Raw genomic sequence first — 23,782 nt, 5'->3', positions numbered from 1 at the left:
CAGCCCCCTGACACTCACCACTGCTCGTATACTAAAAAATTGTACGCGTTTTGTTCCCGTTTTTTAGTTCTTCCATGTGGTGCTAGTAGACTTTAGACACGTTCGCTGCCCTCGCTGACCGCGCGCAAACTTGTCAGACAACTACTAGCGCCACTAGTGGTGGAAATTGGCGGCAGAATCGAGGGACATTTTGCGAACCACTGTTAGCAGCATGTGTCCGGGGGCTCAGCGTTCACTCTATCTAATTCTCTTTGCATAAACCATGACATAAAACTTTTTGCATTCGATGCTTCGGGTTTTTCGAATCGTTGTGTGTCTGCGAAAACTGCTGAATAAAGTTTACTCAGTGACTGACAAATGTAATGTAACATTATAAAGTCCGTGCGGAATTATTTGTCTATTTCGTTCGGCGAGAATTTATGCAGTTGAGACACTTCCATCGATTTTCGTCCCTGCCCGCAAATATCGCGTCGCGAAAGATGAATTTTTAGGTTAAGCTTATCGCGTCGGATTACCCGATTGTATAGCCCTTATATTCATACTTCCACATCAGTCTACATCACAAAAACAGACGAGATGGCGGACAAGGCAATGATGAAGGTACGCCCACCTAATTGTTTTAAATTTGACAGTGAATTATATCGGCACAACACGTACATTCAGCCCTTGCGATTTTAACGTTGCAGCAAATTGCTGAACAGAAGTTGAAAGCGTTCTCCATAGGCACGATGGGAAAGCGGCCTCTCAGCAAAAAGGAACTCGAAGAACAACGAAAAAAGGAACAAGAGCAGGCAGCGGCTCAGGTAGATAAAGTTTCACAAATGGATAAAGAAATTCAATGCTGTCTTTCGCATGGAAGAGGGACTCTGCTACAGTCGCCTATAAACACAAGGCATTGCAATGTCATTAAATTTTACGATTTTAACATCGATGATCACATACGTTAGCAACTCTGAAGCAACGCCACTTTAAATTGTAGTATTATAGTAGAAAAAGAATATCATTATTACTGAAAACTTTTGTGATTATTAAAGAATGAAGTAGACGTGCTGTATAAAACAAAAGCTAAGAGAATAGAAAAAAACTGTACAAACAATCTTCAGCCATATTATTTGCGTCAATGGTGGTGAATTTGAATGACATAATATCTTTACTGAGTAATGGAAATGGATCCGAGTAAATTCAAGTCACATGTCCGTTATCAACAATTTCAGAATTAAAAATACTTGAGTTCTGGTGTTTTTAATTCGATTTTAATGTTCTTAGACTTATTTTTTGCATAAAAGTTTTCCAAAGATTATTGTACCGTATTTGCAAAAATCTATCGTCATTTTTTTTTTGAGACAACTATTTGCTAAACATTTGTCAGGCTACCTCTTTTGATCTCTATAGTGAACAAAATAAGCCAAGAAACATTAGAATAGAATGAAAAACACCATAGTTTAATAATTTCAAATATTGTAATTACACCACCTCAAATTGTCGATATCCTTATTAGTGTTTTCCAAATTTACATAAAATCATTTCTATTACATAATAGCGATATTTTTTGATTTGTGCACACCAAGATTAGTGGGCAAAAAATATTGCTGGAGATTGTTTAGATGGTTTTTCACTTTTCGTAATTTTTGATTTATTCTAATAGTGACCAAATTCATTTTAATTTTTTGCGAGATTCGTGTGGCTAGTAACTAGTGCCAACATCAGCGGAGTCACTATCTCAGAATTTACCTATTTTTAAAAGTATTTTTAGCTCGAGAAAAAGTTAACAATTTTTTTACCTTAGGCTTTTGAAGAGTTTGTCGCAACATTTCAAGAAACTCCTAACAAAACAAGTAATAAAATCTGGGTGAAGGCTGGGACTTACGATGCCGGAAAACGACGTAAGCTTTAGTCATTCAAATTTGAAAATTAATCTTATAACGCCGAAAATGCAGGTTCAATCAAAGTCTGAGAATTCTATGTAAAAAAAATTGCACATTATGATACGATGTCATCAATTTTCAATTATTCTTGCTGTCATGTATACCTTTGGAACAAAATTGTATTGAATAATTAGAATTAAATTTTTGAAGCACCGGTATGTTCGAACTATTTGCACAGAGAGTTTTTCACAGGTAGTTTCAATTAAATTTAATAAACACTCCTAAAAACATTAACACAATTCCTAAGCAAAAGAAGTCTCGAATTACATCGATGATTGCTGTTTGCTAATTATTTTATTATAATTTTGGAACTGTCCTGGAATTTTATACGTTATTGTTATCGGTTACCCTGCGTTCGTAATTTCTCAGACTTAGGATGTAATCTTTTACACATATCTCAAAATTCGTTGGAACCAAATTGTGCCAAATCTAATTGTAATGTTTGAAATCTCGTTTACTCAGAGGAGGACACAAGGGAGAAGGGTAAACTTTACAAACCACAGTCAAAAATCTCTGAGCTCGTGGACAACAAATCCTCGGCTGAGCAAGCACAGGAATACGCACGACTGCTTGGTAGCAATGAGAGGAAACTCGACAGATTGGGTAAAAAGAAGAAGGAGGGTGAAAAGAAGAAAAGCAACCTGGAGCTCTTCAAGGAAGAACTTAAAATGATACAGGAAGAGCGGGAGGAAAGACACAAGTACAAGGGAGTAGTGAAAACAGTAATTTCAGCCCAAACTGAGGACCCGATGCTCGCCGCTCTCAAATGCGTCGAAGGTGGTAGATATTTAACCATTACTTAAAATTTTTTTTTTATTTTCAACCCATCTCTCAAAATCCCAGTCAATCCAAAGTTCGATTCCTTCATTGAATTATTATAGCCCAAATTCACATTTTAGTCATAGTTATTGAACAGTCTGTGGTTTCAACTTCAAATTATTCGTTCCTGGTAGTCTCATTGAGTCGAATTGCAATTTTGCTAGGTACGTGCTTCTATCCAGACCCGCGAAAGGCTAATCTGCGTAACTTCATTGACGATCCTAGTCTCCTAGCCCTGATCTACTCGGGTAATTCCCAATCCCATCCTACAATTTATTTGTCCGCACTTTCAGAGTAATTTTCTTCGTACTTTACACAGAATTCACCCATGGAGTTCATTGTCAATTTTTTTGTGAATTGAAGAAACGTTGCTCTTGATAGAAACACTCAAAATTTAATTATTTTTCCCTAAATTCAAAAATGTTTTGTGTGTCAGCTACAAACTTTTACTAACAGGAAAACATTCGTATCTACAGCGTAGTAATTAAAATATCTTGACCTTGATTCATTAGCTATATTTTTATACCAAATCTTGTAAAAAAAATCGTTTGGAATAAATTGAAGAGACTAAATTTCGAATATTTCAAATTCTCTTTAAAACGCTCAATATTTGATTGCCAGCGACTACATTTCATTATCTGTTCCACAATTTTTACTGAGCCAATACTAATCTATGTTTGTATAATACAGATTTATCTCAAAATGCCAGCATCGAAACTAACGAAATTATTTGATTAGCAAAATCTAATAAATTTCTTTTTCATATCTTCAAAAAAGTTTTCGATTTAACGCACATTGCAAACATATGGAAAGAGATAATTAGCCATAGTATCATTGAATTTATGGAGAATAATGTAAGGTAACAGTAAATGTAAGGTACAATATATTATAAAACGTCGTTATTTCAGAAACAAACGTTTCTAAAATGCACCGCTTCATGTCCTCTCAATTTGAGCAACGTTTTTTGAATATTAAGAAACGACCGTGATCGCCTTGTGGCTGTGATGGGAATTCTAGAACGGAATTACTCTTCATTGAAAAATAATTAAAAGGATTTTCAAACACATCAATTTGGCTTTACAGATGGTTCCTTTGACAACGGAGATCCAAACACGACAAACTTGTACCTTGGTAATTTGAATCCAAAGGTATGCATTCGCCCTCTTTAAGCTTTTCACAGTACTTTGTGTATCAATTAATTTCCATCTGTGTCCCTCAAAATTGACATTGACTCTCTGACAGATCACAGAACAGCAGTTAATGGAAATATTTGGCAAATATGGACCGCTGGCCAGTATAAAAATCATGTGGCCTCGCAGCGATGAAGAAAAAGCCAGACAAAGGAATTGCGGTTTCGTTGCATTCATGAGTCGCAAGGATGGCGAACGAGCATTAAAAAATCTAAACGGTAAGTCTCTCACTTCCCACTAACAACAAACTTTGTCCAACAGTGTACAGAAAATCTTTTGCGAAACGTTTCTTCTTGCATTGAAACTTTCATCACAGAAGATTAACATTTTTTTCGCCGCACATACTACTGTAATGTACATTAGGGTGGTCCTTGTTTAGGGTGTTGACGAATTTTTACCACCCCATCACTGAAATCAATTTCAAATCATTTAAAAAGAGTCGCCAAGTTTTTTCAGATTCTTACAGCAAGTCTGAGATAGCCCGCATTGTGATTGAAGTTTCTTATGGAAGTGACATCAGAAGAACGTTTTTTCGCACTATATATTTTATCGTGAAAGTAACAATGTTTCAAAAAATTTATAACTGCGAGGTTTTCGTCGGCATTAGTGATGCTATATGAAAAAAAAATTCACATCATCGTACGAGGTAATCTAGACGAATTGCACTTCCTCTAAATAAAAAAGAAGTCAGGTTTCGAGGTTTTGGAATTCGTCAGGCATTCTTGCCTGGTACGATGATGTGTATTTTTTCCCAGATAGTAGCACTAGTTCTCACCAAAACCTCGCAGTTAAAGATCATTTGGAACATTATTACTCTTGCAATAAAATATATACTGAGAAAAAAAGTTTTACCCATGTTAATTTCCTTAAGAAACTTCGATCACAATGCAGACTATCTTAGATAGAAACAATTAGGCTATTGTTTTCGAATTATTTGAAGTTGATTTGGGGGATGGTCTGGCAAAAATACGTCGACACTCTGAATAAAGGCCACCCTTATGTACATCTTGTAGGAAAAGTTTTCTGACTGATAAAGCAAGTGTTCTTTTCGTCACGATTTCCCCCCAGCAATCTCTCCTTTGCGAAAATTTAATGGTGGAATTCTTTTTTTGAACCATGTTTTGAACTCCAATGAAAAACAACTGTTTCCAAATTTCAGGACGTGATATAATGCAATATGAAATGAAACTGGGTTGGGGTAAAAGCGTGCCCATCCCTCCATACCCGATATACATTCCGCCAGCTCTGATGGAGATAACACAGCCTCCGCCTCCGTCTGGCCTTCCGTTCAATGCACAGCCACACCGCCGCGACAGACACAAGGTACACACAAATCAAACAGCTCGAAGAAGCGTGCATAATAAAACGCCCAATTATACCGATAATTGCTTTGTTTCATTCATTTTTGTGTTCGACTTACCACCCTCGCTGTGTTTTCAATTTCTCGATACTCATAATAGAAGGTGCTGAATAATTGAGAGAGACACGATTTCGGTTCAAGATCTAGAAAATTTTGTGTCGATCAAGTCTGCTAGAAACTCTGATCGTTGATCCTTTGAAACCATGAATTTCAAATCACTTTTTTAAGATAAATTGTTTACAAGGATCAACTTGAAACCTTCGATATTTGTGTAGAGGTTTTTTACATTCCATTTGTCAACTGTGTGTCGCGGAAACTGATTACTACAAGATGTAAATGCCCTTTTTTTTCTTGCATACTCCGAATTTTGACGATTCCAAAAATTCGCGATTGATGTTTGCTGCCTCAGTGTCAAAAACCACATTTTCCGCACAGCTGTTAAGATGACACAACTAAATAAGTATGGAATTTTAGTGATATTTTGTTACTGCATATATTCTTTTGAAAATTGCAGTTGTGCTGACTTAATACTCAAGCTAACACAACTACTCGAATTTTTTGTTAAGCTGAACCATAGGTGATATAATTGAATGCTCTTCTTGTTGCTAAGTTGTTGCCTTACTTTCAATTTCGTTGTACCATCCATATTTGAAAAAATCACTATCTTGCCGACTAAAGACTAAACTTGGCACAACCGTACTTTTCGGTTTTTCTTCTGAAATCTTTTAAGATTGTATGAATATTAAATTCATTAGTCTTTTCAGTAATTTCAGTACTTACTTTTTTGCACAAGAATACTTCTCCGAATGCCACTAATGCTTTGGGAAAGAAAGCAAACACACATAATCGAAGATTATCGTGCAAAAGGAACTGCGCTACACTCACTAAGCAAAAGAAAATGCGTAAACACTACGCATAAATACAGACGCGATTACCAACGCGTACGGGAATAAATTATTCACTGGATTAGCGTATTTTAGTATTGATACAGAGACAGCAAAAATGAACACTGAAATAACAAAGGTTTTACAAGCGTAGCGAAGTGAGCTTTCCAATGTAGCGAACCCGACAATTAAACTTTCAAAATTCTAGCTGTTGCAGAAAATTTTCTTGCTGTCTCTATATTAATACTTCAATTTGTTGGCCCAGCCAATTTTAGTGTCATTAAAGCCACTTCAAGACATGTACTGTAGTAGCCAGATTTTCACAAATTTAACTGGTTGAGTGGTAAGGCTTTTGACGAGCAGCAGCTCCAAAAGTGGTACGACACAGGTTTGCGAATAAATGGCTAAATTTCATTACTCGGGGGTTTTTGGGGTCGCTAAAACCGAATCGAGTGTCAGAATTGGCCAATTCCTAAATCCAAGATGACGGAGCCAAGATGGCGGAGATGAAATGCAAAAAAAAAACGATTTTGAAACGAATTTCATTACTCGGGAGTTTTTGGGGTCGCTGAAACCGAATCCGTTGTCAGAATTGGCCAATTCCTAAATCCAAGGTGGCGGAGCCAAGATGGCGGAGATGGAATGCCAAAAAAAAAAACGATTTTGAAACAAATTTCATTACTCGGGGGTTTTTGGGGTCGCTAAAACCGAATCGAGTGTCAGAATTGGCCAATTCCTAAATCCAAGATGACGGAGCCAAGATGGCGGAGATGGAATGCAAAAAAAAACGATTTTGAAACGAATTTCATTACTCGGGGGTTTTTGGGGTCGCTGAAACCGAATCCGTTGTCAGAATTGGCCAATTCCTAAATTCAAGATGGTGGAGCCAAGATGGCGGACATGGAATGCCAAAAAAAAAAAGATTTTGACATGAATTTGGTTACTTGGCGGGTTTTCACGTTCGCTGAAACCGAATCCGGTGTCACAATTGGTCAAAGCCCAAATCCAAGGAGGCAGATTCAAGATGGAACGCCTGACAAAGGCGCACACGAAATTTCAGAACCGAAACCGAAACACGAAGTTGTTCCCAACAGTCTTTTTACCCGGGTGTTTTCGAGGAAGCTGGTTATTTTCACGCCCGCTAGATGGCGTACCTTCACTACTGTCGCTCTCACAGAAAAAATACGGGACATTATCCGGTTTTATGGGGCCAATTCTGACAACGGATTCGGATTCAGCGACCCCAAAAACCCCCGAGTGACAAATTTCATGACAAAGTCTGTTTTTTTTTTTTGGCATTCCATGTCCGCCATCTTGGCTCCGCCATCTTGGATTTAGGAATTTGTCAATTCTGACACAGGATTCGGTTTCAGCGACCGCAAAAACCGCCGAGTAACTAAATTCATATCAAATCTCGTTTTTCTTGGAATTCGATGTCCGCCATCTTGGCTGCGCCATCTTGAATTTGGGGAGTTGTCAATTCTGACACAGTGGGCAGATTTACAGAGCCCGAGAACCCTCGAGAAACCATTCTCACGTCCATTGTATGTAAACGATACTGTGTGACTAAAAGGACAAACTGTCTTCCATTTTCCCGCCATTTTAGAGTGTTGATAGGGCGCCCCCTATGGTCTGGACATGAATTCTGAGTACAGATTCGGATTCAGCGGTCTAAAAAACCCCGGCATACCGATTTTCATGCAATTCTAGGGTCTTCTGCTGGAATGATTGCAAAATGTTGATATATGCTTCAACGCCACTTTTGGCACGACTTTTTTTTGTTGATATATGCTTCATTACCACTCAACCGCTTAACGAACGGGATTTGTTACATGTGAACTCCAGTTGGCTATAATTGCCAACGGGAAAACTTTGCACTGCGGTCAAACTCTTGCTTCTACAGCTGAAATTCTTGTCGTGACCCTATTAACACTAAAAATTTGCTGGTCTAGAGCGAACGCAAACACATGTGCAAACACAATCATGAAGGCAAGAGCAACCGCAAACGTAAAAACAAAATTAAAAGAATATAGTTGTGTTAATTCAGTAAAATATTAATTTTTACAAAATTGGGTGGCACAATAAAATTAAAATAAAACAACAAATTAGCAAGAAAAGGGCACTAAGTTTGGCCACCGTAGATGAAATAAAAATGTAAAATTTTAGTGGTTGAGCTAGCTTAAGTATCACATCAACACATCCACTATTTTCAATGAAATGTGTATAGTAACAAAATCTGCAATAGCGCAACTAATTAGAAAAGAGAGAGCACTAAATTACTATACTTGTTTTTTGTGATTGTGTTCATTTGGTTGTGCCAGCTTAATAGACGAACATGTGTAAAATGTGGTTTTTCATATTGAGGCAGTAAATAAACATTGACCATAATTTTCAAAAAATTCACAACTTGCACTATTCGAAAAAAAAAATGTATATTTTTGCATCCTATAATAATTAGTTTCCGCAACATACTCGTCCCCTTCATTTCCTGTGCAATGTAAGGGGTTTTAGGAGCTAAATTATTATCACAAAAGAGCAAAAAATTCATGTAATACAAGGTACAGGTAAATTTTAGGCAGGTAAATTGTATCTGACGCTATTATTAAAAGCCACCGTATTCGTATTTTTTTGCAATACATGTTCACAAGTGAGTTTCGCGGGATAAATTCTCGGTTATTGAAATTTCATTGTAAGTGAAATTATACTTCAGCAGCTCTTGCTATCATTTTGTTTGGCGTGAAATAACGTTTGATAACCAACGAGGTCCGAAAATCAGTTGAGAATCGAAATAAAATTTCAAGTGTGTCTGACAGCAGCCATTTTGATTCTGGGCCCAAATTCGAATCCACCTAAGAAAAACATTGTTTTCCTCGATAATATACGGACCTAAAATTGCACGATCTTTCACGTCAAATATTTCATACAAATCTTTTAATTTTCACGAATCTATCGCGCGAAAATAACCGATACGTGTGTACTTGCGTTATAAAAAAAAACGGGTGTGGTTGACTTTTAGTTATAAACTTATGGAAGTGAAGAACTTAAATTTATAAGGGGTGATCTTACTCTGAGCCATTTATATAATGCTCAACCTTGAGGAAATATCGCTCTTGTTGAGAAAAACTCAGAACATATTGGGATTATAACTTCACTTCCGAGCGATGACAGAAATAAACTTGTAAGGCGCGGGAACAACACAGCAGATTAGCATTAGCTATCTTTACAATGCAATAAGTGTGAGCCTGAACAGTGTACGGCATATAGCTGACATCCAAAAAATGTTACCAAAATGCTTAAATGTCGCTGATCAAATTACATGATGTTTAATCGACTCAAAGAAGTTGTGGGGGTACTGCCAATCAGACATCTGAAAAAGTGGATGAAATTTAGGACTTCTTATCTTGATAACCAATTTTTCAATTCCATTGAGGTTTATTTTGTTCAAAAATATGTAGATCGACCTTTGTTCAAATATTAGTTTTATTAGAATCAATCGATAAGAAGGATTATTACTAAGAGTAACGTCAACCATTTCGCCTGGTGACATGTTTTCCAGTGTCTACAATATGTCAAGAACGGCCCAACTGATTTACTTTTAATTTAGAGACAGCATTCTTGGATAGTTTATCCTCTTTGTCACGACCTGAATGTTTATTTTTTCTTGTATCCTAAACAAAACGGCGGCCAGTTTAAATTGAAATTGACGACGTTTTCGTTTATTCAAAAAATTGTATGATAATTTTATAAAAGTGGAATTGTAGCAAAGAAGATAAACTATTCGAAGATACTGTCTCAAAATTTGAAGTAAATCGATCGATTTGTTTTTGAGAAATCATTGACACCGCAAAACGGATCATGGAATTTTACCATAAAAAATTGGTGACTTGGCAACCCTGAGAGACTGTAAAGAAATATTCGCAGAGTACGATCCCCCCTTAAAACAGCACTCTTCTCGCAGCCTGTGCAGAGAACAACTATAGATGAATTCGTGTTCTGAATTGAAATGTTTATTTTCATTAGAGTATGGTGACTGATAGTTCGCGAAACGGAGCTAAGAATGATAGAAAAAAAGTGACGATTTTTGTGAAATTTGTTTAATGAAAATTGCCCGGCTTTGCTAAGAACCAGTATAATCATGTTTTTGAAACATAATCTCAGATACCACGTATTCGCAACATCCAGAGCGCAGACCCAGAGGAGAAGGAAAACATTGAAAAGGTAACGCCACTATATTCAGCTAGAAAAAGCCACAACCTTAAGTCAAGCCTCTAGTGCCTCCCTAATTAGACGAGTCATAAAAGTAGGGAGTGTAAATGGGTCGAAGGTTCGAAGTTTGATCAACTTCTGGCAAAAGACTTTCACTTTTCGTTAATGAATACAATAAAAAAAATAAAACAAAAAAAAAAAAATCAAATGCTGAGACTGATTCGCATTACACATGTGTGCTTAATAAGTATGTGACACAATCAAGTGCAAAACTGACTACCACAATAATATGTTGGCCCCTCTAATAAAAGTTTAAAAATTGTGTTGTGTTGACTTGTTGGCGTTCGTCCTTGGGGGCGCATTTTGGCATTTTGGGTGGCACGCTCCACTGTCAACCATCTATCACTCTTGCACTGTGATCCTGGGCTTGACAGATTTTGCAGAATGCGGTTGTCAAAGTGGTTATCCCGACCGAAAGGTATTTCTCAATTTTAGTTGCCTTTCAAGAATTTGTAAGTATAAACATGTGGAAAAACTGGTAGCTATAAACTCAGTGTACGCAAATTTGATGCTCTCTTCATTTTTCAGCTCTACTTCTTCTTTTTTTTTTTTTCTCTTCGTTCGTTCACAGTATGTCTCAAACAATTGGAATTATTAATAGACATTATTCATTGTAGGAACTTAGTCATGTTGATACATAGAATGGTCGAGTTTGTCATTCGTGAAGGACCGATGTTTGAAGCCATGATCATGAATAGGGAATTGAATAACCCGATGTTCAGGTAAGTTCTGCAAAATAGTCATTCACTTAAACAATTAAATTTCACCAATAATACCAGGTATTGAAACTAACTTACACCATGCGATCCATATTCCCGAATCGAACCAAAGTCTAAATCCGATTTTCTTTTGTGGAAATGATACACATACCATGATATATTTCCTTCAAGTATGATCGACAAATACACATTGAAATTTTTAGAAATTGAAATTAGGAAAAATCGAATGAAATTTGAACAAGTCTGACTATTTCCACTTGAAAAAATCAATTTTTTGTGGAGAGAGAAACGCCATTGACGTTGGATATGCTGAAATTATTTTTAAAAAATCACATCTTGTTTCAGGTTTCTGTTCGAGAATTATTCTCCCGCACATACTTATTACCGATGGAAATTGTATTCAATATTGCAAGGTGACGCGCAGAAGGAATGGCACGTAGACGACTTCAGGATGTTCAAAGGGGGCAGCGTTTGGAGACCACCGCCAATAAATCCATGGACTCAGGGTATGCCGGACGAATTGATTGAAATGGAGGAGAGACAAGAACCACGTAGAGGAAGTCTGTCGAACAGGTATTCAGTGTATTCTTGTTTGTATTCCACTGTCAACCAGATTGCTGTATAAATTTGTTAATACGTCGATTGACGATTTCTTTCACGCCTGCAGCCAGAGAGACCGTCTAGAGGATTTGTTGCGCAACATATTACCGGAGCGAATAAAGGTAGCTGAGACGATGGTTTTCTGCATTGAGCACGCAGAAGCAGCCGACGAAATATGTGACTGCATAATGGAGTCCTTGTCAATTCTTCAAACGCCAGTGAACAAAAAAATTGCTAGACTATATTTGATATCGGATATACTTCACAACTGTGGTGTCAAAGTTACAAATGCTACGATATACAGGAAAGCGTGAGTATTCAGTATAAATCGTCTGAAATTATGTACCTGAGAATCATCTAGCGTACATTTTAAAACGTTTTTTGGTATTTTCGACAAGATTTGAAGTCAGGCTGCTCGATATTTTCAACGAAATTCATCTAGCGTACAAGCAGCTAGACAGCAGACTCAAAGCTGAGGGATTCAAAGTTCGTGTGATGAGGATGTTTCGAGCGTGGGAAGAGTGGGCGGTTTACCCGCGAGACTTTTTAGTCAAGTTGCAAAATGCCTTTCTGGGTTTAGTTATGGTAAGTTCATTTTTTACATTTCGGTAAGTGATATTTCTACGATTGAGGAAGTATTACATGGAAATTTATATCAAGACAATCAATTACTCCGTTTGACAACTTGGGGACAGTATTTTTGGATAGTCGACCTTCTTTGTAACGATCCCGTTTTCATTTTAGTCATCATATTTCTTATCCAGCGAAATAAATATACGATAATTTATACGAAAAATCAAATTTCAACTACAAATGGTCGCAATTTTGTTGAAAAAAGAATTTACGACAAACTCGGATCATGGAAAAGAAGATAAGACTATTCGAGAATAGTATCTTCCAATTTGAAGTAATCCGATTGAGCAATTTTCGACGGTATTTTAGCCAAAAAAAGTCAATGAGGGAATTGATTAATTGTCAATAACGATGCTTCCCATTAATCTTTCTCATAAAGATAATATGAATGAAACAAATCCCGATCGAATTAAATAATTCGTTGCCGAGGTAAAAATTCCCAAAATTTACCCAATTTTTCAGCCGTCTATTCTTACAGCTCAATTCTGAAACTTTGATGAAGCGAAGTGAAGCTAACACCAAAATCAATAAAGGAACACAGTCTGCATTAATTCCTGAAGATGAAAAACTCCTGCATTGATATGAGCATACATCATCATATAAAGTAACGTTTATCATTTATTTTCGATAGGCCGATGAACCCGAGCAAGAGAATGATGAGGATATCGACGGAGCGCCATTATCAGACTTGGAAGGTGATCCTGGTGAGGATTTAGATGGAGTCCCGCTTGACGGAGCTGCACTTCTCAAAGGCGCCTTGAAGCACGGTCTCACGCCTCAACCAGTTACTAATTACGATGATATTGACGGAGTGCCAAGTAAGTTTGAATAAATGCTGTGTGCATTATGCGTTTTTTTTTAAATTCACAACAGAAATGCGATATTCCAAGTTTTTATTTATAAATTTACGATCTGACTGATATTTTGGTGATTTGTTACGAATCTTCAATTATTTATTACCAAGGTCAAATAGGTAATATCCTTTGATGTCTCCTAATCCTTGGAATAGTGAATTGGTTTTCCGATTTTTCAAAACACATGAATAATCGCTTGTATATAGAAGTTGTAATATTATGATAACGACAAAACAAAAATAAGCCATTACAATGGTCATAAAAATTGATGAAAAATCTATTGTTCTTAATTATTTATGGTTGGTTTTCACGAATAATTGAAATTAATATATTTACATGGTTTTCTAACAAGAGTTTTTTTGATTTTGTATTTGGCGAAAAAAAACAACAGTCTAATGTCGATTAAACGTTCATACAGAAAAATTATCCTGTCGGAAATGTTGGCGTTATTTATGATGCGCTTGTTAATGAATTCTTGCTTTCATCATCTTTGTATGAAAATACTACGTGAATATGCATGCAGTTCCAAAGCTGCTTAATTCAATCATTATTTTAATGCAGTGGATGAGGACATTGATGGAGTACCGATGGAGGACGAAGATGCTATCTCCGCAAAAGCCAGAGATGACGAGAACAAAGCATCCATGCCTGCAGGCTTTGTACCATCCAGATGGGAAACTGTGGATCCAGATCAGGTTCGTCAATTTCAATGTTTGACAGTGCGGATTCACATTTCACAAAAGCATATTGCTATCATTGCTAATATATCCTGATTAATGAAGTCCTTCGATTTTCCGGCCATTATAGGTAGAAGCGCAAGCAATGACGACGAGCAAATGGGAAGAATTAGAACAAAACGATGATTCTAATTCTCAGGACGCTAGCATGGACTCAGGGTAACACTTTGATTAAAGAAAAAATTTATCTTCCGAATAAAATTACTTGCGAAACGAACACGATGGAAAATATACGGCATATCTTATTCAAGTATAGAAAACCGCAAAGATAATGCAAATAAATAACTATGTTCCAGCGGGCGCGATTATAACGAGGAAAGACGGAACAGGCTAAGAGAAATTGAAGTGAAGACTATGCAGTACCAGGATGAACTGGAAAGTGGCAGAAGATCTCTGAAACCTGGAATGACGATACAAGCGCAGGTCGAACACTACAGAAAAAAACTTATTCGAAAAGTGAGCAATTTTTATCTGTATCAAATTTAGTCGTCATATTTCAGATGTTTCGTTTTTTTTTTTCTCATGTTGCTGTATCTGAAAAAGATTACTTAATTAATCACGTAGATAGAGTATCATTGGTTTTAAGTTAGTTTAACAAGGTAACAAGCTAGCGCTCGTTAATTTCAATTTGCAGAGCGAACGAGAAATGAAAGATATGAAGACGGAGGACAGGGATGAAGAGCGTAGAAAAGAAAAGAGGCGAAGTTCCACACCGGAATCACCTAGCCATCAGAGAGACAGAAGACGCGGCTCTCCCAGTCCTTCATCGAAATCCAGCAGCCGATACAGGTAAAGAAATTTTTACTTCTCAGGTCAATGTCCCAAAATTTGAAAATATAACGAAATTCTGATCAAGCCACAATGACAGTAGTTAATGTTTAATTAGCAAAATTTTTCGTGGCGCGAATAAGTCTAGTTTTTCTTCTATTATCAAGTATCACCATAACTTGATGCCTAGAAACTAGCCGTGTGCCAATTATGGTCGAATTGAATCAAATCGAATAATCCCAATTTTTCACGTAATTCGATTCGAGTTCGAATAATCCCAATTTCTCGTATCGTTCGGTCAAACCCGTAATTTTAGATTCATATTTTACATACCTATGACAAAATATGCGGTTTCTACATTTTCGGTTTCTCCAAGTTCTGAAATATGGCGATCGTATGAAGTTGTGACTTGTGACCTTGTGACTTGAAATTGATTCACTAGAATTATATAATTACTCTCAATTCTCTGTCAAAAAAAAATGCCGATGGTCATACCTTTCATTCGACCAAGTACTTTTATAACAGGGGAAAGAAAACGAAGTATTTGAGATTTAAACTATTTTGAGTAATGGTAATAAATCGGGGTATTCGAATTATACAGAAAAATTCGTAAACTGTTATTGAAATTCGGCATTTTTATGAAATAACTACACATTTTGTACTTGAATGAATGAAAATTTGTATATTCAGTGCTCGAGAATTTTTCAATTTTAGATCGAGGAGCAGGTCGCCTCGCGGAAAGCGTAGATCTCGCTCTCCGCACAAGAAGAGGGTACAAGCACCAGCACCAGCGACACCGTCGCCTCCGCGAATCCGGCGTTCGCCTTCCCCGTCATTTTCCTCGTCAAGACTGTCCCGCCGATCTCCAGGCAGCGAGCGTGGCGATAGAAAAAAGCGAGTAAGATCACCGAGCATGTCGCCGCCACCACCCCCCAGGACATCTTCCAAACACAGAGGAAGCAGTCCGCCATCTCCGGTGCCGAGGAAGCACAGGCATAAGCATAAATATTGATAATAAGTGAGAGGGCATGTGTCTATTGTTGAATGTGAGCATGTCAAACGATTTGTTTATAAGATGTATATCAAAACCATCGATAAGTTTTTATCTACATACTTCATTTCACAATCTTCCAGACTAAGTACATGATGAAAATATGATTTTGTGATATACTATACCTCGTAGAATGAAATATCGTTAACTCAACGTATCGATTGAATATAGGTATGTGTTAGAATTCGTATGTATACTGATAACATTTCTACGATTCTGTATGCTAATTTTTCTCTTTTCAACTAATAATGTTATAAGATGAAAATTAAAATACACACGCGTTTCATGCTTTCCAATCATAATAATATTAAAAATTTGTTCATCCCAGTATTTCTTTATAACACTACGATTTAAAAAACTGCACGTATAAAGTGTGCCCGAATTTCAGTGCGTAAGGCGATCTAAAAAAAATTATTTCTCTACCACATTAACCAGATCTTTGTTTCGACTGGTTAGAGTTTGAACTTCTCAAACAACTGACCTCTTAATTGAGAATTTAGAAAGTTCTTTTCTCGATAAGTAATATTTCAACACTTTATGAAGTGATGAATTTAATCGGTGTTTTCATTTGACAATCGACTTGTCCTGTAGTATCTTGGCAGTGGATTGGAAGACGAAGAAGCGAACCAAGAAGATTTCTTAGTATTTTTGCCCTACTTTCTCAGTTTTTAGTCCTGCGATGCACGAGTTGTCGATTTTGCATTTTTGCGGTCGAGATAGTCTAGAAAGGATCATTTGAATGGATCCTGAGACCAAAAGTTTTTGGCTCGAAAATAAGGAAACCTAGTCAATGGAGAACTTTACTTCGGAAATTGATGCTCGTACCACAAGGAAAACCGAGAAAACTCGGGGAATTTCTTACAAGGGAAAATCAGGGAATTTCGAAAATAAGACTGGAATTTTTGAGTCTGGCAAAGCAATAAACTCGTTCTCATACAAACTACTGCCGATCTTGAAGAAAAGGTGGCACTTAAAATTTTGTTTCGTCGTACCACTTCATACATCTATGAATATTACTTGATAGCAAACCTCCTTTCGTTTTTTTCTTACGAAAAATTGCAGGCTGTTGTTTGTAACATAAAGTCGAAATGTAGGAAGGTTACAGTATAGAGAGTTATAATATAAAATTGTTATAACAAATAAGAATACATCAGGATTGTGAGGGTTCTACAATCTGATTTTCTATACTTTACCTTTCGTTTTGACTTTTCTGTGCTTCGGAATTCTAAGAAATATATTTTCATTTATTTGCAAATTCGCTATCGTGACGCTCTTATTTGCAGGTTTTTCTACATCTTTGACTCTGCCCGAATTCATCTGTTCTACAGATCGTCGAATATGACGGTGTTCAATGTTAATTATGTCATGATAACGCACAAACGTCATAGAAACCATCATACTTGGATATACGGGAGTTTTAAAAAAAAGAACGGGGAATGTACGGGAATTTTGAATTCTGATATCGCTGGACACCCTGATTGAACAACGACAAGAAGCTGCAAATCAACAACTGCGGCTTTCAGAGGCTGCTGAGGGACAATAAAAAGCTGCCGCTCTAACACCAACAACAGCCCCTCCAACTGCTTCAAGCCCAGCAGGAATAGCACCGTCCGGACCGCGAGGCTCAGATGCGCTCGGAAACAATTGTAGGATGTGTTCTGGACCACCGCACCGTGACAACCCTTCAGGCTGCGAAACCATCGAACAATTCCGGAGAACCTACCTACACTCCTCGAGTTTCCCCTGTGCCGACGTCTCGAACCTCTCCTGTTCCGGCTCCAAGAACGGACCCCCCGCCCATAGTTTATGATGACCTAGTACCCCGATTAGAGGACATAAAGTCTGTTCCTCTATTACAGGAGTAGAAACTACCCCCCCTTAGTAAGCCGAGAGTAATAGATGTTTTATCTTTTCTGTCTAAAGATGAATTTTCTGACTATAATAAGCTTAGTTCTGCGATGAAATTGAGATACGGAGACAATCATTTGACAAAACTGTACATGACTCAACGGCAGACCAGAAAACATGGACAAAACGAAGATCTTGCTTCCCTCGGACAGGATATCAAACGACTCTCGCGCATAGCTTTACTACATAATGTAAGGTGGTCCTAGAAATCCTGGAGGTCCTGAAAAAGACCCGGAAATATACTTATTTTTAAGCTTGACTGCGAACGATATATTTATTTGCGTTCACTGAGTAACTATTTTAAAAAAAATTTGAGTGGATTCCCACCTCGAATCGCGTTTTTCGTTTTTCCCTAGTAACAGGTTCTATTAAAAATAACGAATATCTCGTACGTCGCGCCGATTATGTACAGTGCTTTCTGCTCTCTACAGTCCTGTATTATTATTTTTCCTGAATGTCCTGGACAACCTCTGAACATGTCGTGGACATGTCCTTGAATTTGGCACAGATTTTTTTACTAAACACCATGTACCAGAAGAGTAAAGGTCTCGTAATTTCTTACCATACGCTCTTTTTGATGTTGCATTCTTGAGGTTCTAATTAGTAGGAAAAAGGTCGAGCAAAACGAATCTGAGGCGAAAAGTTTCCGATCTCCAAAAATCAGAAAAAAGTAAGGCTCGCCCCTTTGGATTTTTTCGGTCCATTCTTGGCGGATTTTGAAAAGTGCTGGAATCGATTCATTCATACCCTATATCGATGTAATTTTGCCAGAGGATCCATTGCGCATAGTCTGGACGCGATGCGAGCAACCAATCGAAACTCACAGCTGAAAAACGTCAATTTACGCCCGGATTTTAAAGAGGTGGGGAAAAAAAAAGCACAAACTCATATCTACAAAGTTTCAGTTCCAGTTTATTAAATGTGCCTTAATCCTAGTAGAAGTGTTCAGGAGTCAGTGCATACTACTTTACCAAGTTTCCGAATAGTATAGTATGCTATACTGATACATTTGACTAATAATGATATATTATATTATTATACTAACTCATATAATGAATATAATATTTCCAACAGAATTGGAGTTTAGGAAAAAAAAATGTAACACAATAATAAACATTGTAATAGGAAATCTGACTACTATATACGGGAAACAAAACTGCGATACACATTGAACTAAGCAGAATATAAACAATTTTGTATGAGTTGATTATTATTGTAGTTTTATAGGCGCAGTTTAAGTTCCGGCCTGCGTACAGATGCAATGCACCTATGTAAGATACAAAATGTGTAATATTGTATTGTTACTATTGTACGTAACCTGGGATAAAATGTGTAGTACTTACATGAATTTATCTGTTTTTTTTTTCATATCGATATATCACTATGACGACGTAACTTTGCGAGAAGAATTGATTGGACGGAGCTCGAATACGCTGCGAGCAACGTATCGAGAGTTACAGCCGAATAATGAAAGATTTCTTTTGTAATGTCTGTGCTGTTGGTTCTTGTTGGTGAAGATTTCGGGTAAATAAGTCAATCCGGCTTAATCCGAAGTTGTCCGAGCAAATGCGAAATATCTCTTCGCCCCAATACGAGATCATCCGAATTAATCCGAAGCAGGTTTTCAAACCATTTCAATCCGTGCAACTTCGAGTTCAATCCGAATAAATCCGACTCCGATTATCTAACACGAATCCGAAGCATACTTTATTGCATTTAATTATTAATATCACTTCCAATAATTTCCATAAGCAACATTAACTTATAATCTACAACAGCTAGTTTCAATCAACTTTTGGAGGCCAGTGCAACTGTTTCGAGTCTGACGAGCGACGCAAGCCGTTGAACGGTGTAAGCGTCCCGTGAATGGATTCGAATCGGTTTTCTAGAGGGCAGAAGATAATAATTTTCCCGCCCTTTCTGTCGTACCCATCGAGGGGGGTCACGGGAGGGGGGGGGGGGCAGCTAAGCTGGTGCGTGCTGTTAGCCCCACTCCATAGAATGAGCGACAGAGAAGGCAGGAGAATTATTATCTTCCGTCCTTCAGAGAACTGATTTAAATCTCTTCTGAGCGCCGTACGGCATCAGTCGTCTTCGAGTAATCGGAGTGAGATCTTTCACGTCCTCTCTCACTATCAGTTCAACATTCAGACCGCGTTGTACAGGTTATGTCACGTTGTTCCATCAGTGTATTTTCACAATTACTTATTTATGAATAATATACGAGGAGCAGCGTGAAGCCTCAAGAAAAACGGAGCTTCTGAAATAAAAACATCCTGCGAAAGTTGAAGGTGAATTTCGTGTCCCGAGTTTTCATTATTTTGCGTAACTTCAGATTTCCCTGATAGACATTTTTGTCTTTGTGCGTCGAGTGTTAATATTATTATTTTTTTAGCTGATTTTCCGCAAATGCGCAGTTGCATTGTCAGCAAGTTTATTCAGTCGGTTCAAACAGACAGCTACAGCACAAAAAGTGTTTATAGAATCGAGTGTTATTGCGGTGTGGATTTTTGGATTATAAGAGATTAGTGAAGATCTGAATTGTGTAAAAAGTGCGTCGCTTCACCAATAAACCTGAGATGCTACAAGACCTACTACATGTAAAAGTGTGGAGCAGCCCAGACTCGAGTTAACAATGCTTATTTTGATTATTTATTGATATTTAAGGTGGTACATATAAAGCCGAACTTTTGTTCTTGCATAACATGCAATGAATATGAAACTAAACAGTAATAATTAATTTACAAACTGAAAAGCCAATTTGGTAAATTAATTCGTGTTCTATTTTGTTTTTTACAGATTTAAGCAGTGACTTCCAAGTCATTTTTTCATTTCTCAGCAACGTTAGTGAGATTGCACGTATTTAGGATACGGGTATTTCCCTAGGATTTCTCAGTCACGTGGCGTGGCGGTAATAATTGTTACACAAATCTTCGATTTCTTAGCTGCATGCCATGGATAGGCTCATTCGCGATTGCAACGTGCTTGACTTTCAGTCGGATAATTTTTTTTTTCGCAATTTAATTTACCGTAACTTACTTAAAGTTAGAAATTTTCCATGCTGCTAAAGGTGGAATGAACATCGTGACAGGTAACAACGCTTACTCGCGAGATTATATTCTGTATCGTGACCGATGTAATAATCTACGTTTGAATTTACCGATGATGTCGTTTAAGTGGTGGGTTTACCTGAAGTTTAAACGTATTCAATTATGCACATTATTGTTAAATCGATAAAATTCTAAAGTCTGGCATAACGTAACGTAATCAAATTGCATCTTATTTTATATATGATTTTCAATCTTTTAACAGCCAACAAGTAATGATCGACTGCAGGCTTGGCTCGCTTAGAAAATGCTAATTGGCATACAGGATGTTTATAACCAATTTTATAAAAGGTTAATATACCGATAGTATGCTAACATTTACTAAAATAATATATAAAATATTAGAGTTGGCGGGAACAACTGCGATACTTGATTCTGAGTAGGCAGACTATGACACAAAAACATTTTGCTTCCAATAAGTAACCAACAAAATGTAAGTCAGTGACCACGGCGAAAATGATGAAGAATGATGTTGGAAAAAATGGAGAATCGTTTAGATCGAATATAGATAACTAGGTAGGTAGGTGGACGTTTTAGGATCCGTCGAAGGGTTTATACATGTGTGTGAGTTTCTCTTTTCCGTTGTGAAACAGGCTAGGGTAGGAAGGTTGCGATGTACCGTGATGTTACGAACTTTTGTAATCCCCAGTGTTTTTCCCAAATGACTCCGTATCCAAGTCTTCGAACCATTTGTAAACATTTAAATATTAACGACATTGAATTTCCCATTTCTTGTCACTCTGCAACCATTTTTCAATCGATATTCAATTCAATTATTTAGTCATTACCGATCATTATTCCATTCAATTGAGCTCTGTGACCGTCTGAATGGGCAAAACGCATCTCTGGATCATCTATCGCGTTGCGTGGTACGCTAGATGGGGAGAGATGCTGAGCTCGAAGATTTCGCGTCAAAGAGGACCACCAACCGTCACGTTATACAATAATGCATGCCCTCCAACCTCCCTCCCGATTTCGATTCGTTTTGTAATCTGAGAACAAGAATCCGCATAGCAATGTATCTAATTCAGAAAGATACAGATGTGGATTGGGATTCTTCAGAATTTTTGGGGCAAGTTCCAGATAATATAAAATTTTTGACAATTCAATCTGTCGCGCCTTATTGCGCGTAAATTAATCAAGAGAATTGGACGCAGCTTTTGGCGCGTAAATTAATAACGGGAATCGGACACGTATTTATGCGCGTCGAATTTGCATACAGTATATACAAGAGTTACGCACTCGATGTGCTGATCTTTCATCTTTTCGGGCAATTTTTTTACGAATAGTAAAGTTTTTAAGTTCAACGGCGCCCTTTGCGCGTGGACTTGATACCTTTCAGTTATGAGAAAAGGCGTGGCATTTAGAACTCGGCGCTCATCGCGCAGGAACGATCATTTCGGTAGTGTATACTGATAGTGGAGAATCTTGGCGTAAGTATTTATGAAATATATCTGAAATGTACAGAAATACTCTATTGACTGATTGTATTATTTTCTGTTTCAGGGCAATAAAACCAATTTTTTAACAAATGTACTGAGAGCTATAGAATGTTCAGTCCAAATAGGTATTCACTTTAATAATTCAAAGCAAAAACAGCTGTCGATTGAAAAAATTAAGAATGTTTTTTATTCATCAATTAATTCATCATTAATAATCGAAGCAATGAATGTTAAGGCGAATATCACGTTGGACTCGAACCATTTTTTGTCAGTGTATGTACTTATGTGATTGTGCTAACCAGACCGTCTGTTTCGGCTAATCAAACCTCTTGTCTGTTTTGCGGAAATCTTTAGAAATACTTCGATAGATCAGAATCTTGTCTCAAAAAAGACCAATGGATTGTTGAAAACAGAATACTCTTGAAGCTTCCGAAAAGTCTTACAACCTTTCATTTGTATTTTTTAACAGAGTTATCGTGGGTAACACAGGTGAAGACGAATTTTGACTTTGATAAGAGGGTATGAAATTTCGATAGATTTATCGATAGTTGGACGAAAAAAAATGTATATGTTGAAATTGAATGAAAAAGTTTGCTTTTGTACCCAGGACAACGGTTGAATAGTATTTTAGAAAATCCACAGTTAAAATTTTTATTCATCGATAACTCGAAACAAATATATTTATATGGAATTTTTATCAACTTTTACTGTCATATCAAATTACAAAATAGTGGAAAAAAGTTTAAAGGTGAACCCTATTACTTTTTCTTTCATGTTCATAAGTACTTTCTCTCACTATACCCCAAATGTAGTCCCCGATCATATTTTTGTTGTATTTGCCCTGATAACGTTGTTCGAAGTTCATAATATCTTCATGAAAACGTTTTCCTTGTTCTTCTGAGTGCGCCCCCATGTTGTTTTAAAATTTATCTAAATGAGCATGAAGCATATTTACTTTTAGAGACATTCTGCAACCCATGGTTTCAAAGTTTTTTAACATGTTTTCAACTAGCTCTTGGTAATTTTCAACTTTGTTACTCCCTAAAAATCCAGAGACTACTTCTTTAAAACTATTCCAACTTTGTTTTTACGGTATTTTTAAATATACTAGAACTATTCAATATTTCTCCGATAACTCAAAAAAATGCATTATGATCAAAACTACTACAAAACCAAACTTTAAATGGAATGTGGGTACTTTTCCTTTATTTTGGAGCATAATGAATAGAAAAATCATAAAATAAATTTTAGGACGAAGACAGCAAATTTTTTTGTAGAGTTTTGTAATTGATGAGAATTTGATTATAAAGAATCCGGAAAATCCATGTATAGGTAATATCAGTCGTTAGTTTCTGAGATCCTATGTATAGTATTGTAACGTACTTTGACGTTACGGAAAATAAATTATGGATCCGCGAGTTTACTTATTATCAAATCAAAAGAAATCAAGAGCGTGAATAAAATATCGTGATAAATACTTTTAATGCAAGATATGTGTTTCTCGTTTAAAGTCTGAAAC

The 23,782-nt window shown here is 36.9% G+C and overlaps 1 protein-coding gene across 2 annotated transcripts; it reads left to right on the top strand.

The window, feature by feature from the left end:
* The first annotated feature begins 277 nt into the window (after positions 1 to 277).
* Positions 278 to 16,113, top strand: LOC124305702 (U2 snRNP-associated SURP motif-containing protein). 2 transcript variants are annotated; one of them, XM_046765368.1, is made up of 19 exons: positions 278 to 600; positions 687 to 803; positions 1,787 to 1,883; positions 2,388 to 2,702; positions 3,828 to 3,892; positions 3,987 to 4,152; positions 5,094 to 5,257; positions 10,337 to 10,396; positions 10,819 to 10,862; positions 11,062 to 11,166; positions 11,509 to 11,736; positions 11,831 to 12,073; positions 12,162 to 12,348; positions 13,028 to 13,214; positions 13,812 to 13,945; positions 14,058 to 14,146; positions 14,284 to 14,443; positions 14,622 to 14,776; positions 15,470 to 16,113. In XM_046765368.1, the coding sequence occupies exons 1-19, from the start codon at positions 577 to 579 to the stop codon at positions 15,765 to 15,767; spliced, it is 2,838 nt and encodes a 945-aa protein (XP_046621324.1). In that variant the 5' UTR covers positions 278 to 576; the 3' UTR covers positions 15,768 to 16,113. The 2 variants fall into 2 exon arrangements, with proteins under 2 accessions (XP_046621324.1, XP_046621323.1); XM_046765367.1 differs by having other exon boundaries at positions 2,388 to 2,705.
* Positions 16,114 to 23,782: the final 7,669 nt, after the last annotated feature.

This window comes from Neodiprion virginianus, chromosome 5 (assembly GCF_021901495.1).
Source record: "Neodiprion virginianus isolate iyNeoVirg1 chromosome 5, iyNeoVirg1.1, whole genome shotgun sequence".
Lineage (NCBI taxonomy): Eukaryota > Metazoa > Arthropoda > Insecta > Hymenoptera > Diprionidae > Neodiprion > Neodiprion virginianus.
Note: the sequence above shows the minus strand (reverse complement) of the source record. Positions and strands in the feature narration are given on the sequence as shown.

Bases quoted from the DNA above. Each gene is read 5' to 3' on its own strand.
- LOC124305702 (XM_046765367.1), top strand. From the start codon at position 577: ATGGCGGACAAGGCAATGATGAAG. The intron at 12,349-13,027 runs GTAAGTTCATTT...TATTTTCGATAG, and splicing joins CCTTTCTGGGTTTAGTTATG to GCCGATGAACCCGAGCAAGA. The intron at 13,215-13,811 runs GTAAGTTTGAAT...ATTTTAATGCAG, and splicing joins TGATATTGACGGAGTGCCAA to TGGATGAGGACATTGATGGA.